The sequence below is a fragment of the Canis lupus genome, chromosome 11 (genome assembly GCF_048164855.1).
Source record: "Canis lupus baileyi chromosome 11, mCanLup2.hap1, whole genome shotgun sequence".
NCBI classification, from domain to species: domain Eukaryota; kingdom Metazoa; phylum Chordata; class Mammalia; order Carnivora; family Canidae; genus Canis; species Canis lupus.
This window is the reverse complement of record NC_132848.1, coordinates 21,816,798-21,831,692: the sequence shown is the minus strand read 5'-3', so window position 1 is coordinate 21,831,692 and position 14,895 is coordinate 21,816,798. Positions and strand designations below refer to the sequence as shown.

The following is a 14,895-nucleotide window of genomic DNA, read 5'->3' as shown; positions in this document are numbered from 1 at the left end:
TGACTTTGTGGGGAGCTTAGTCTGCTGGCTTTGTCATCTGCTGCCTCTAGCATGACTGTGAAAAGCCACTTTACCTCTCTGTTCTTAGGATTCTCGCCTGTGAAGTGGATATAATATGTTTCTCTGAGCTTGTTAGATTAAGTGAGAAAGAGGTGGGGGGCACGGAGCCGGCACCCTGTAAACACCCCAAGATCAGCATCGGCAGAGGTGGCTTCACTGGTGTGTGGTCATCTCCCGGTCCATGAGCGGGACATGGAAGGACTGGAAGGGAGGCATCTAGGCCCCTCTTGGTGATCCTCATGGGTCCCTGTGACCCAGGGCTAGGAACAGGGCCTCCCACTCAGCTGAAGATGGCAGAGGAGCAGCAAGCGGTCACAACAGTTGGGAGCTCTGCCTCCAGGGCTCTGTGAGCTCTGTGAGCTCCTTCTCATAATCCTAAAAGTCGATAAACATCCCAGCAAGTTATTTTATGGATATCCGCAATCCGATTGTAGAATGCATATGGAGCACGAGCCCCAGAACAGCCAACCGCAGTGGGAGGACGGACACTGCCTGTCAGCAAGACCTCACACAAGACTGTGCTGTTGCCAGAAGAAGCATAGACGAATAGATCAGCAGAACAGACGTGAGAGCTCGGAAACAGACCCATGAATATAGTCGCTGATCTTAACAAAGGAGCAGAGACGACACGTCGGAGCAAGGACCGGCTCTTCCGCAAATGGCGCTGGAACACCAGGCATGGCAGCAGAGCAGCGAATCTAGACACAGACCTTATGGTCTTCACGAGAATTGGCTCAAAATGGGTCAGAGAGCTCCATGTAAAATGCAAAACTTTATATAAAACTCCTGAAGTAGATCAAAACCTAGATGGCCTTGGGTTTGGTGGTGACATTTTAGACACAATGCCAAAGGCATATGGTCTGTGAGGGAAATAAATGGATAATGACATTGTAATTATAATTACATTACAATTAGAAACTTCTCTGTGGAAGGCACCATCAGGAGAGTGAGAAGACAAGCCGCAGACGGGGAGAAAACCATCGCGAACATAGCTGATGAAGGACCCCTGTCCTGTGTATACAAGAACTCTCAAAACTCCAGGAGAAGAAAGCAAACAACCTAATTAAAAATGGGCAAAAGATCTATACAGACACCTTATTGGAGAAGATGTACACGTGGCACAAAAACCATATGACAATGCTCCATGTCCTGTGTCGTCAGGGAGATGCAGGTGGAAACAGTGAGATGCACACCTGCTGGAGTGGCTCACATCTGGAGCACTGACCGAGCCCAGTGGAGGGGAGGACGTGGCGCAGCAGGTGTGCGCATTCGTGGAGGATGGCTTGGTGGCTTCTTCCCAAGGTAGCCGTGCCCTAAACCGTGGGACCCAACTGTTGCTGTCCGTGGTATTTACCCAAAGGAGTGGAAAATTTATGTCCACACGGAAACCTGAAGGTGAATGCTCATTTATAATTTTCCAAACTTGGAGCCCACCAAGATGTCCTTCAGGAGGCGAATGGATAAACAGTGGAGTTTTATTCAGCGCTAGAAAGTAGGGTGCTCCTGAACCATGAGGAGACACGGAGGAACCATAAATGCGCGTCAGTAAGTGAGAGAGGCTGGTCTGAAGGACACATTGCTGGATGATGCCAGCTCTGTGACATCTGGAAGAGACAAACCGTGGAGACGGGAAAAGGACCGGTGGTGGGCAGGGGTGACGAGGAGGGAAGGACCACAGGGGGAGCCCAGAGGGTTCTCAGGGCAGTGAAACTTCCCTGCCTCGTGCTAAGTGATGGCCACGGGTCATTACACATCTGTCCAACCCACAGGATATACGGCGCCCAGAGAGGGCCCTGATGTAGGACCACGGACTCCGGGTGTTGTCATGTGTCAAGGTAGCTTCACCAGTTAGAACAAATGCACCGTCTGGTGGGAGCTGTTGATAGTGGAGGAGGCTGGGGGGGCGAGCAGGTATGTGGGAACTCTACTTTCTGCTCAGTTTTACTGTGTACCCACAAGGGCTCTAAAAGTATTTTTTTTTTAAGTAGGCAAACGTGGCCCAGGATTCACCCAGCACTGTGATCTCTGGTCCGTGAGCATATCCAGGTTCTTCCAGCTTGTCCCGTGGGCATTGGAGCCTTCTCTGTCCAGGTCTGTTGAGGCACAGGTCTCTTGCCAGGGTTCCCTGTGCCTTGGCCCTCTGTACCTGCTGTATTGGCACCTCCTTGCTTCTGGGCCTGCCCGTCTCTGGGTCCCATATGTATTCAGCAGGCACGAGAGCCAGCCCCATGCTGAGCACTGGGCACACGTGAGCAAGCGGTGGCGCTGACCTCTCCAGGTCCCTAGTCCAGCGCTCCAGCCTCCACCAGCCTCGTGGCCTCTTCTGTCCTAGGTCACGGAATCACCCCCCAAACAGCTTAGCATTCCATGTGCCCTCTGCACAGTCCCTGAACCCACATGGGACCAGGACATAGGAGACCCTTTGGTAGGAGGACTTCTGTGACAGCCAGTGACATCCATCAGGGAATACACGGTCATTTACAGAGCCCCTCCCCTTCCGTCGTCTTGTGTTAGACCTTGCGATGCCCGGTGAGGCAGAAAGCTTGTCCTCTCCAATTTCATGCTGCGGGAAATGGGGCCCAGGATGCAGGACCCCCCCACCAGGGTCACACGGCGTAGAGAGGTGACCCCCCAGGGCTGAGCCAGGACGGGCTTGCCTGGTGCACACTGTGGGTGTTGGGCTCCTCCATGGCCTGTCGGGAGCAGCATGGTCGGCTGGAGGATGCCGGTTTCCTTCACCCAGATGCCTCCTCAGGAGCCAGTTTTGAGGACCTGCAACCTCACGAGGCTATCACTCTGAACCCACTCTCAGCTGCTTTGAGGCCATCCTGTGACGGGTGCTGTGCTCCTGTGGAGCCTCCGGGCTCCCCAGCCTGGCAGGTCAGCAGCCCCCAGCATGCAGCAGGGCACAGCTGGCCTTGGCAGGCCTGAGCCACCACATCTTTCCTCCTGGCCTCCCGGCAGGAGGAAAATCAGTGTGAGAACACACCCCTGAACAGGTTGGGGAATCTAACAGTTTTTATGGTGTGCATCACAAGGAAAATACCATTTCGTTAGCTAGCCTATGAAATCGGCTCTGCCGAAAGTCAATATTACCACCTGTTGAGACGTAGCCTTTGAAAGAGTGGTGCGTCGTTGTGGAGCGGGCTGGTGCCTGGCTTCTGGCTGCGGCCCTCCTCCCCAGGGGGCGGCGGGGGGAGCCTGTGTCTCGGCTGTGGCCTGGGGCTGGGGGGGTAGCGTGGGTGCCACAGCGTAGTTCCCAGTTCAGCTCCGGGTGGGTGGGGGGATGGCGGGGAGAGCAGACCAGCGCAGTGGGGCCACGCTCAGTTTCAGATGCCTTTAGACCCTCCGTGGAGGCCACAGGTGGCAGGTGTGCAGGCAGCCCTCTGACACTTGGTCCTGGAGTTCAGGGTGGGGGGTCATGGCCCCACAGGGCACCCCCGAGGAAGGCTGCAGGGGTGGAGAGGGCCTTGCAGAAAGAAGCGTCACCAAGAGACTGCAAGGGTGCCCAGGCAACCGGAGGGGGGCCTCTAGGAAGTGGGGGGACTGGCTTTGGGAAACCACTGGAGATGGTGGGTGGGACCAGTGTGGGAGCCCTGGAGGGCCTTTGTCGCCTCGGCTGGGGGAGCTGTGCTGGCTGTCTGGACAGCACCCCCAGGGCAGCGGGGCGGGTTCAGCCTGCAGCCCTCTGGCCGGGAGTGGACACTGCCGCTCAGACCCCGGTCCCCCGTGTCTGGCCTGCCAGGCCCACAGCCTGCAGCGGCTCGCACCCTCCCTCCCCGCTCCCCTGCCCTCCCTCCAGAGATTCCTCCCAGGTAGCACTTGCACTGCCTCCAGGCTCCCACCCCTTAGCAAAGGCGCCCTCTCTGCCACTCTGTACGTGGGCGTGTGGGGCAGGCGGGCCCCCCTCCTGTATGTGGGCATCCTTCCGACCAGCCCTTCCTGAGGAGGCCTCAGTGGACAGCATCTTGCCATGCCCTGTGACCGGCTGCCCGCCCCGCATCCCATAGAAGATCCCTAGAGGAAGGTCTTCCCGGGAGGAAGCTGACGATCACCAAACCAGGCTTTAAAATACTCTGTGTGCTGACGAGACGTCCCTCGGTGTGTGCAAAGACGTGAAGCAGGAAGGCTGGCCGATTGGGGCCCCCATGCCCCGCTCCTGTTTCCAGGACCCAAAGGTGTTTTTCTGTTTAGCATTCCTCTTTGGGAAAAGAAATAGGAAACTAATTACAAGGACAGGGAGCCTCGCTGAGCCGTCAGAGGCCCTCAGATGACTCCGTCACAGTGTCACCTTCTACTCTCCACCTTCCGAGCGCTGTCACCAGTGGGCTGGCTGGCCTGGCAGCTGGCCGTCTGTCCCAGCCGGCTGTCACCAGCCTTCTATTTTTAGTCTTGGTTTGGTCCAGAACTTGACAAGATTTTCAAACTAATAACTGGAATGTCAAAGAAATCAGCTGTCGTCGGGTGGTCTGGGAGGGAGAACGTGGGCGGGGGAGGGGGGAGCAGCTGCAGAGATAGCCGGACACCGGGGGGCCACGTCAGGCAGGTGGGAGCTGCCTGGCCACTCCCCGCTCCTGGAGGGCATCGGGGCCAGCAGGCCGCCCTGTGACCCTGAGGACATCACAGCATAGCTGCCGCCCTTGAGGGAGCAGGGAGTCTCCCTTCTTGGGCCGGGTCAGCATCTGCTGGGGACCTCAGGAGTGGACTTGGTGGCTCAGCTGCCATCCCTGGGGGGTGTTCCCTCAGGTTCCCTGAGGTTGGAACACCTCAGGCCAGTCGCTGCCTGAGGTGTTCCAACGGGAGCAGACACCAATTCCAGAAAGAACGGCCCAACGCATCCCAGCTTCCGAGCTCACCTGCCGTGCCTCCCCGTCCTTCCCCCACCCCAGGGGTCCCGGTGAGGCCCGGCCAGGAGCTCCTGAAATCCCTTACACGTCCCCTCGTGTCTGCACTGCTTGCAGACGCCTCAGACCCAGTGGTGTAATTTAATCTTGGCTACGTTTTTATCTTCCACTTACACATGTACTTACCAAGAACAGGTGTTTTATGTTGAATGTGGATTCAGGCCCCAGCATCTCTTGCACAGGCAGGAATACAGATGACCTGTCCCTCTGCAGACTGTCGGGGGTCATGGCTTGGGGCTGGGACCGTGACCCTTGACCCTTGCCCCGCATGGTCCCTGGAGACTGGCCCGGGGGTACAGATGGCCCACTGGTGAGGAGCTGCCAGGGGCCAGCTACAGTGGCCCGACCAGCACCTCTGCTTACAGAGGGTGCACGTCAGCGCGCAGGAACACACAGGTCCTGTTCCGGCTCCAGCTGGGGCCAGGACGGTGGCCAGGCAGGTGGCCAGGCGTCATGCCACGCATGTGTGCCGTGTCCTCCATCCTCAGCATGGCTCCTGTCGCCTCAGAGGGGTGTCGGTAGTGCCCTGGGGCCCCAGGTCTGGATGAGATGATGGTGAAGCCACGGGCACCTTCCCGCAGTGCCTGCCCGGCACCAGCTCCACTCTAAGCACTGCCGCCCGCCCTCCCAGCCCCGAGCTGGCCCGTCACGGTCCCCAGCGCACAGGTGAGGGACTCCGCTCACAGGGTTGCTGGCCGCCTGTGCTCTGGCCTCACCCCCCAGGTCTGGCGCCAGGAGCCCCTGAGCACCTCGGCCTCGCGCCTGAGCTGTTAGGTTTTCTAGCCAAGCTGCACAAATCGAACGTCAGAATGCGGACGGAAAAGTGAATTAAACCAATTAGCCCTGCTACCTGACTTGTGTGTCAGCGAGTGACTCGTTTCTTCCTTCTCGGTTAAGGGGAGGAAATAATAAGAGTTGGCAAATGGCCCCTTTTAGCCCCGTCATGATTAATTTATTCATCTCTGAGAGTTGGCAATTTGTAAACCCCTGACTAGAGCCGACCTCTGCGCTCTGTGCCACGCGGAGGAGCAGGTGCTGGCGTGTGCTCCGCCCTTCCCGCCACCCCTGGGAGCCTTCCGGGAGGTTCTCTCTGCTGAGGGCCCCGAGGAGGGAGGCGCTGGTGCGCACCGTCTGCCAGCCGGGCACCCAGGTGGGAGGCGGTGTGTGTCCCTCAGAGCAGTGTGATCCCTGCCACGTGGGAAATCTGAAATTTCCTGGAGCTGCGTGGAAGACATCCAGGTGAATTCACTAGTATTTTATTTATCCCAGAAATCCAGAATACTGCCTTTCAGCCTGTAATCCCCATAAAAGCTATGAAGAAGCATTTGTACAGCTTTCGTGCAGACTGACCAGAAGCCTGGGGTGTGCTCTCCGTGACACGTCCCCGCGGGCGCTCAGTGGGGACTGGGCCAGTGGGGGACCCAGCCACGACTCGGCTGAGGCCCACGTGCCATCTGCTTCGTGGTCACTTAGCTGTCCGTCACCTGATACCCACCTCTGCTGATGCTGGCACAGGTGCACCTGCAGGCGGTGCCCCCGGGGGCGGAGCTGCTGGCATCCCCTGCGCAGTGCCCACAGTATGTGACTGTGCCTGGAACACAGCCCCAGCTCGGGGTGCGGTCACGAGCCAGCAGACAGACGGATGCCTGAGGTCAGGAACGTCTGCCCTTCCTGGGTTCTCTGCCGTGCCTTTCTCTCCTGCTCACACCACCGCTGCCGGGTGCTGGCCCCACCACCTCCTCGCTGCCGAAGACCGACCGACGCCCCATCGCTCAGGGGAGGGTCAGACACCTTCACTGGGACAGAGGTGTCCTTGGGCCTGGAGCCCAGAGCCCCATGGCCTGGGCGGGCCGGCGGCCTCCCTCTGCGCACCCCCGGTCGGCCCGCTGCACGGTGAGGGGGGCTGTTGCACAGTTGGGGGAGGCCGCGCGACCTGCAGGGCACCCCGGGGTCAGCCGTGAGATGCCGCTTGGTGATGGACGGTCCTGGCACAGAGACCGATGATGGCTGGGCCTTTACTCCGATGCTCCTCACAGCTCAGGCATGGGCAGACTTCTGGGAGAATTTTGAGTTAAATACGGTTCGTCTAGTATCTGACATTAGAAGTTGAAGATCCGGGCCGAAGAGGCTAAACAGTGTCCCCTCGGGTTTGCCAGCAGCCTCTTGACTGAGCAGCCCCGGCGCCCCTGCAGGGCCTCGGGCGCCCGCTGGGTGGGGGCCCCGTCCCCGCTGCAGGTAGCACCCCGTCCCCCTGTGTGCCCTCATGCCCCCAGGCGGACCGTCCACCAGGAGTTCCGCTCCATATTCAACTTGTCTGCTCATCTCTTGGTTTCCACAACTGATCATTTATTTATCAGAAATGCTGCTCCTGCCGCTGTGACAGTTGCTTTGGCCTGTGACAGTAATTACAACGATCATGACTGAACCTAGTGATGACTGTGTAGTAGTGACCGGGGACGAGCAGCAGCGGGGCCACGTGCCGGCCCCGTCATGGGCTCTTTGCATGTGGTGACAGCTCAGGGATGGAGGGACATGACTGTCCCCATTTACAGATGAGGAAACTGAGGTACAGCGTTAGGAGGCTTGCCCAGGGTCACGTGACCCGTTGAGGCAGGACTGGGATTTGAACTCTAGTGGATTAGCATCACTTAAAAGCGTGCAGACTTTTCGCTGACTTGCCGGGCTGCCAAGCAAACTCCTCATTGACCGCTCCCACGTACTGTGCGTTTGGTTTCAGGGATGCAGGGACGTGCAGACCCATAGATGTCACAGAGGAGACAGAGCAGCTCATGACAGAGGTCCGTGGGGCCATGGTGGCAGCGGGGTCCTCTGACAGCTGCGAGGTGGCCACTGGCCCCCCCTCACTGCTGCCCACACTCCCGGGAGCCTCTGTGAGGGGCCAGCGAACAGACAACTCTGGGGTCGGGTGCAGCAGTGTCTGCGGGGGCAGCTGCTGGAACAGGCAGCCCAGGGCTGTGGGCCTTCCTGCCACAGCCCCCTCCCCAGGGCGTTCAGTGTCACCCTGGCCTGCCTGGGGGCCATGTGAGTCCGCTCGCCTGCTGCCAGGCTGGCGCTGGGGAGCCTCCCTGGGGACGGCCTCCACACGCTCAGGATAGCCCGTCGGTGTCCAGAGCACAGTCCAAGCCGCTTATCATACCGAGAGGCGGGACAGCGTGTCCAGGCCTGTCCCCGGGATGCTGGGCTGCCGCCCTGTGGTTTCCAGAGCTCCCCAGATGAAGGTGACATGTGACAGGACTCAGACCTGCAGACCCCCGGGCGGGCAGTTGGGGCGGGTTCCACTGCTCACCCTGTCAGGATGTGTCGCTGTGGAGCCATGTGGAAAGCCAGGGGTGAGCAGCAGGTGTGGGAATCCGAGCACCTGTGCTGTGGCTGTGTTCACATGGTGGCGTCTCGCAGGCCAGGACCGGAGGAGAGTTACAGGGACCCGACACGTCTGACTTCTCAGGGCGTCAGCATCCTGGGCAAACCTTCCTCCACCTCTCGTGTCTGCTGACGGGGCCGAGCGCTGTAACCCTCCAGGTTTGTGGGACTGGGCTGGCGATGGGGCCCCGGCTCGGCCCTCTGTGCTACCACTGCTCCTCCGCCAGAGGAGGGTCTGTCCCTGGGAGGGCCGGACCCTGTGACGTGATCGGGGACAGCTTCAGAGCAGTGGCCCTTGGCCTGGACCATGTGCTGATGCAAAACCCCTCACAGCTAATCGCTGTCCGCGATTCCCGCCTCGGGGACGTCTCTGCCCAGTGCATAAATAAGACAGGCCTTTTTAAAAAAGAAATCTGTATTTAAGGACGTGTCTGGCTGTGTTCTTTGCCTCCCGTAAAGGTCACCCGGATAGATTTTTCCTTCTTTAGCATTGCAGGCTGCGGAGCGCCGGGCATTTCTATTCCCCCTCCGTCCAGTGAACCTGGGGACTAAATTAGATTCTGAAATTGAGTGTGCAGGGGAGTCGGTGAGCTCCCGTAATGGGAGGGTATTGCTTCTCACCTTGCAAGTAGCGAGGTCATGATAATATGAAGCGAAGTGGATTAAAAATAAAACCAAAGGTATTTATTTACGACCTGCTCAGAATTGGATTGGCGTCCGTGTAAGTTGCATCTAATGGTGAGAGACAGCAGATTGATGTTGATCTGTCCCAGGGGACACTCTGCCAGTGAAATTTGCTCTGTGAATTCAATTTAAAGGTCCCCAGAAAGTATCCAAAATGCAAAAGGAAATGGGGCTGAGGGAGGGGAGGAAGCCGCAGCGGTAAGCCGGCGTGGACAACCGTCCGGATGTGCGTCCCGGGTGGGGGCGGGCTGCGCACAGCGCGTGGACCCGGGGTGGACCCGAGATGCCGCGGCAGCCCCGGTGGGACCTGGGGCCCATCCTGCAGGTCAGGCGCCTGAGGCTGCCGGGATCTGAGCCTAGACGGGCTGCGCAGCCCGCGGCCTGAGCGCTCACGGTGCCGCTCTGCAGGATGGACGGCGCGGCCCTCCCCGACCTCCAGTAAAGGGGGGGCTCAGAGAGGAGGGGCGCCCGCCCACCTGCCTCGGCACCCCACCTCGTGCCCCTGTCCCAGCCTTGTAGGAACAGGGGCCTCAGTGGATGGCGCCTGTGAGTCTCCCCGAGCTGCTCCTTTCGGGGCAGGCAGGGTGGGGCAGCCCGATCTGATCTCCGCCCCCCGCCCCGTCACCTGTCCCCTGCTGGGACCCTCGGAGAGGGGCCAGCCACCCATCAGGCTCACTCAGGTGTGGTTTCTGTGTGGGCTGGTTCTCCAGGACCGGAGCCAACAGGGTTGGCCCACTTCCTGAGGAGTCTGGCCTCAGGCCTTGCCCTGACCTGATGCCCCGTCCCCCACTTCTCCTCCTCTGAGACCCAAGCCCGGGAAGCCATCCGGGGCACACAGCCCTCCCCCCATCCCCCAACTGCTCTGGGTACCAGGGCCTTTGCTCCCCCAAAACCCTCCCTGCCCTTGGGGTGTCACTGGGTGCCCTGGACGAGGACTGTGGTCCATCAGAAGAGCTGATTAGTGTGCAGGGCTGGGTCCTAGCATCACTGTGGTCCTGGTCATGTTTGTCCTTTCCAGCACATTCTTCAGTATTCCTGTCTGTGGTTTCTAAACTGCGAGCTCTTGAGACAGTTCCTGTGTCCTGTGGGGGGTGAGCTCAGTGCCCAGCCCGGCCGGCTGAGACACGGCCCGCTGGGGGGCTGGATGGGCTGCGGGCAGCCGAGGGTCTGCAGCCTGGTCCTCCCTGGAAACACTGAGTATCCAGTGAATGACAGTGACAAGGGCTGCTCCTGTGTCCCCGCCCAGCCAGCTTGTGCCCGCCGGGAGTGCACACACAGCACCCGCAGTGTCCCCGCTTAAGGAGCTGGTGCCGGGAGGGATGTCATAGATGCACAGAAGTCTCTGTGTGAAGTCAGCCTGGGCCCGGTGGGGTGCTGGCACTTTCCTCCTGGGTCCTGCAGGGCCTTGGAGTGAGTGGGAGGCTCGCGGGCCGAGGAGGCACATCGGCAGCCAGGCCCCACCGGACCAGCGCTGGACCTTGGAGCCCGGGGTAGCCAGTCTCGGGAGGCGGGGGGGTCACAGCTGCCCCCAGCATCCCAGCAGCATCGCTGGAAAGTGTGCAGAGCCATGCGAGGCTTCCTCCTGGCTGTGGGGTTGGGGTCTCTCGGGGTCCAGAGGGGAGGGGGCACATGGTGGGATCTGGGAAGCCGCCCAGGCCGCTCTGGCTCACCGCCACCGCTGGCCAGTCCCCAGCGAGGGGAGCCCCGGGGTTGCAGCCCCTGCCCGCTGTGCTCCGCTGCTCTGACTCGGGCTTGTCTCTCTCCCCCTAGGAGCTGTTGCTCTTCCTTCAGAACCTGCCGACAGCCCACTGGGGCGATGAGGACATCAGCCTGCTGCTGGCTGAGGCCTACCGCCTGAAGTTTGCCTTCGCGGATGCCCCCAATCACTACAAGAAATGAGCCGGGGCCAGCGCAGCAGGCCTCACCCCGCCCTAGGGCAGCGCGCCGAATGTCGCCGGTGGCCACAGGCCCATGGTCAAGGAGAGGCCTTGCTGGAGCAGCCCTGCCCTCCCCGGAGCTGGCCAGGACTGGGCGTCAGACGGGGGCCAGCGCCTGGCTGGGGCGGCCTCTGTTTCCTAGGATACCAAAGAGAGCCGGGGAGGGTTTTGGCCCTTTGGGAGCCCGGAGGTGGGTGGTCGTCTCCCTCCCTGTCCCTGGAGCGTCCTTGCCAAATGACCGCCTCTTGGAGCCCCTGCTGCGCTGCAGCCTGAGAGCCAGACCCTCTGGGAGAGGCCTGCTGTCCGGTGCCCGGGGCAGGAGGAGGTGGTCGTCATCTCATACCTGCTTTGAAATGCAAAACTCCTATTCTGTTGAGTGAAAGAGAATAAAACAGACAAAACAGCAAGTGGGATGTTGCCCAACCTGTGATGTCTCTGTCCCCGCAGGGCTCCTCGGAGTTGGCCTTATCCCTGTAGCTGCCCGTCACTCTGGCTTCGGCGCGTGCCTTCTTTCTTGGCCTAGGCTGCCCTGGGTCGGTCGAGCGGCTGCGGAGCTCTGGCTGCAGCGGGCGGGGCGCAGGGTGAGGAGCGGAGCGGGGTCCTGCTCATATCTCTGGCTCTTGAGTGGGAGAACTCGCCGGCCCGTGGGCTCTTCTGCTGGGAGGTGAGGCGCTCGGGGCCCTGCTGCCCTGGGGACAGCCACGCAGGCCTCCGGCCGAGGACATTGGTCTCTGAGTTGGGCCATCAGGGCAGGTGGGCTCAGCTGCTGTCATCAGAGTCCTCAGAGCACTCGTCCGCAGCCTCGCCCCACCGTCCAGATCTCAGGCCGGTTACGGACACAGTTGCTTCCCGCTGTTTGGGGCCAGGGGTGCAGAGAGCCCAAGCGCAGAAGGTCCTGGCCCGGCCTGCCTGGGGCTCTGCGGGGGCCAGATGTGCGTCCCACACACTCCCCACCCACCCCCGTGTGAAGGAGCACCTGCCCCAGGCGTGGGGCTGGCAGGGATGTGCACACTCCATGGCTCCATGGGCCCATTCTGACCCCCGAGCCTGGACAGACTCCCAGCCCCCTCTGCTGGCAGGCATCTCTTCCTGCTGTGAGCCCGTCCTGGGGCAGCCACACCAGGGCGCGCCGTCCTTGCTCGGCTCGGCGCGAGGACGCGCGGGGAGGCTGCAGATGGGGTGGAAAACGTACACGCGTGTCGTGTGTGTCCTTTGTTTTGTTATAACGATTCTCAGCTCATTACATGTGGCGTGGAAGTCAGCCCAAGGTACCGTGCAAACGTGAGGGGCTCCCACATCCGCGGAGGTATCTGCCTCAGACCAGCCAGCACAGCCCCCAGCCCCGGGGTCGGGGATTCCTCTCCACCCAGCGCCCCGTGGTTCCCCGGCCACTGCTCCTTCTCCAGCCAGGGCACCCGGTTCTAGGGCTACCCCCCCGGGCTGTCTGCTGGCAGCCCCATCCTGCTTGGCCGCGTGCCCCCTGCTGTCACAGCTCAGAGCGCTCTGCGTGGCCAGGGTGTTGGGCACACGAAACCTCTGCCTCTTGAGGCAGTTAATTTTTCCGATAGGAGGATCTGCGAAGTTAAACGAGGCTCCACCTGTATTTTCCCGTGTCTGTGAAGCTGGAATTGAACGTTGGCGAGCATCCCAGGAGCCTGGCAGGTGCATCTGAAACGATCGGAGGCTGTTCTGTCTGCATATGATGTGCTGAACCGGGAATAAGGATGCAGCGAACCCCCAGCCTTGGCCCGATTCAAGGACTGTCCTAAGAGAACGGGACTGCCCCGCAACCCAGCGTCTTTGGTCCTCGGGGACCGGGTGACAGCCGAGCGCGGGGCAGTGGCCGAGTCCTGGCCTTTCCATTCAGGCCTGACAGTGGGCACAGCACCCACAGTCTTGCTGAAAGCCCAGGAGTACCTGTTGGGGAGAAGGTGGGCTGGGGCAGTGCAGGGGTCACACTCGGGCTGCACCCTGAACCCTGACTCTGCACGACTCAGGGTCAGACCCAGGCCGGCCCCTTGTTTGACCACCTGCCAGGCCCGGGATGGAAAGGGCCTCCACACCTGGCCACTCCCTGGGCTCCCAGCCTCCCACCCTCATGGGTCATTGAAACAAGGCCCCGTGGGCCCCAGCTCCTCGGGGCTACCTGGATGGCACCCCACATCTGCACGTCCCCCCATAGTGGGGCTCCCCAGGCCAGCCTGTGGCTCTCTACTCTCTTGTGGGTCGGCTGGTGGGGTGGGGTGGGCAGGAGACCCCAAGGGGGGTGGAGCACGCACCTCTCTTCCCTGTGACTGGCCTTGTTGCTGGCTTGCACTTGCAGGGTGGGGATGCACCTCCCTTCCCTCACTTGGAAATGGGGGTGTTGGGTGCCAGGTCAGAGCCTGGGTGACCCGTCGGCAGCCACGGTCTATGGGCACCTGTGGCCTGGCTCTCATCCTCAGGTGCACGTCGGGGTCTTACAGACCCCCAGGGGCTCAAACCCCAGGGCTCCTGAGACAAGCCCCGAGCACCTGTCCCCACAGGGCTCCGTCTGCCAGGCTGCCTGGAGGGGCTCTGCCTGTTGGCACTGCTGCCAGACGGAAAGTGCCAGAGACAAGTTCACAGGGCAGCCAGGCCCCAACAAGTCAGGGCTTCTGTGCTGCCGTGCCCCATGTATCCCCCTGGAAGGGGACAAACCAACCCCGTCCCGTGTCTGAACGGACCGATCGCACCTCTGACACCAGGATGTTGGGGCCACACGAGGCCTTGAGCTCAGGCCTCTCGCTGGACCGCAGCCGGTGTGTGTGCCGTGGAGCCGCTGTTCAGTGAGGCTCAGGACGCAGGCCGCCCCCGCCCCCAGGCCAGGCAGTGGGGGCCTCCCTGAGCCTCCCTGATCCTGTCCCCCAGCTCACCCTGCTCCCTGCCCCCTCCCCTCCCCTAGTGCTGCTCAAGCCCCGGGGCCACGGCTGCTCCGGGGTCTGCCCCACTTGGCTCCGAGGCTGGCCACCCTCCTCCTCTAGCCTGGTAGACCTGCGAAGGATGGCCAGGGGATGCTCGCAGCCCGTGTGACCTTGCACCAAGGAGCTCACCCGCCAGCCCATTTCGCTGACAATCAGGCTGATGACTTAAAAAAATATGCGTTATCCAAATACTTTCCAGATAATGGATTTAAACATTAAAAATTCCCCAAATGCTCAAAACAGAAATAGACCTCTTTTATAACAGGGAGTGGCAAAAGGCGTTTTGAGCGTGACTCCCGGGACCGGCCCGGAGAAAGGCCGAGGCGCCGTGTGCACCGTGGAGCCCACTGCTCTGTCGGGAGTTGGAGAAGTGGAATCGCAGGGCCGCACGGTGCTTCCCCCCCAGGAGATGATGGCGGACTGTTTGCCGACGCACATTTCCACCTCGTTCCCTGACATCCTCAGCCACGGAATGGCCCTGGCCATCTGGGGTCAGGGCGTCGCATGCCTTCTTCCCCCCACCCCGGCCTCCCTCACGTCTCCCCAGGCAAGGCAGCGTCCGTTTCCTTCCTGCCACGGACAGAAAGAGACCTGCATAGGGCGTCTTGTACCAATATCCTAAGTGCTTTCTTATATCATTAAAATTCTTCAAAAACATGATTTTTATGACCACACGATATTCTGTTGTGTGGATTAACACAACTCGTTTATTCCCTTGCCGTACATCAACTTGTTTCTTTCCCGTTGCAAATGATGCTGTGAACACCATCGCCGTTCCTGGACGCTTTTCCATCCTTTCTAGGAGAGGCGTTCCCTGCCTTTCAAAAGTTTGTGTTACCGCAGCACACTTCTACGAAGAACACACACGCACTATCTGTTTTCACGAACTGAAAGAAATCTTAGGATTTTCACTTTAATGAAAAATGGTGTTGAGCGTTGGTTCCACGGCGACCTGGTTTGGACGCAGCGAGCATGGCGTCACCCCAC

General features: G+C 60.5%; 1 protein-coding gene across 3 annotated transcripts in view; it reads left to right on the top strand.

Annotated features, from left to right (window-relative positions):
- The window catches only part of TBC1D22A (TBC1 domain family member 22A), a 334,941-nt gene extending 323,568 nt beyond the window's left edge, over positions 1-11,373 (top strand). For all 3 annotated transcript variants that reach the window (XM_072843502.1, XM_072843501.1, XM_072843500.1), the window contains one exon: positions 10,800-11,373. In XM_072843502.1, coding sequence (XP_072699603.1) covers positions 10,800-10,849 — 50 coding nt within the window. In that variant the 3' untranslated portion in view covers positions 10,850-11,373. The remainder of the gene's footprint in view (positions 1-10,799) is intronic.
- The last annotated feature ends 3,522 nt before the right edge of the window (positions 11,374-14,895 follow it).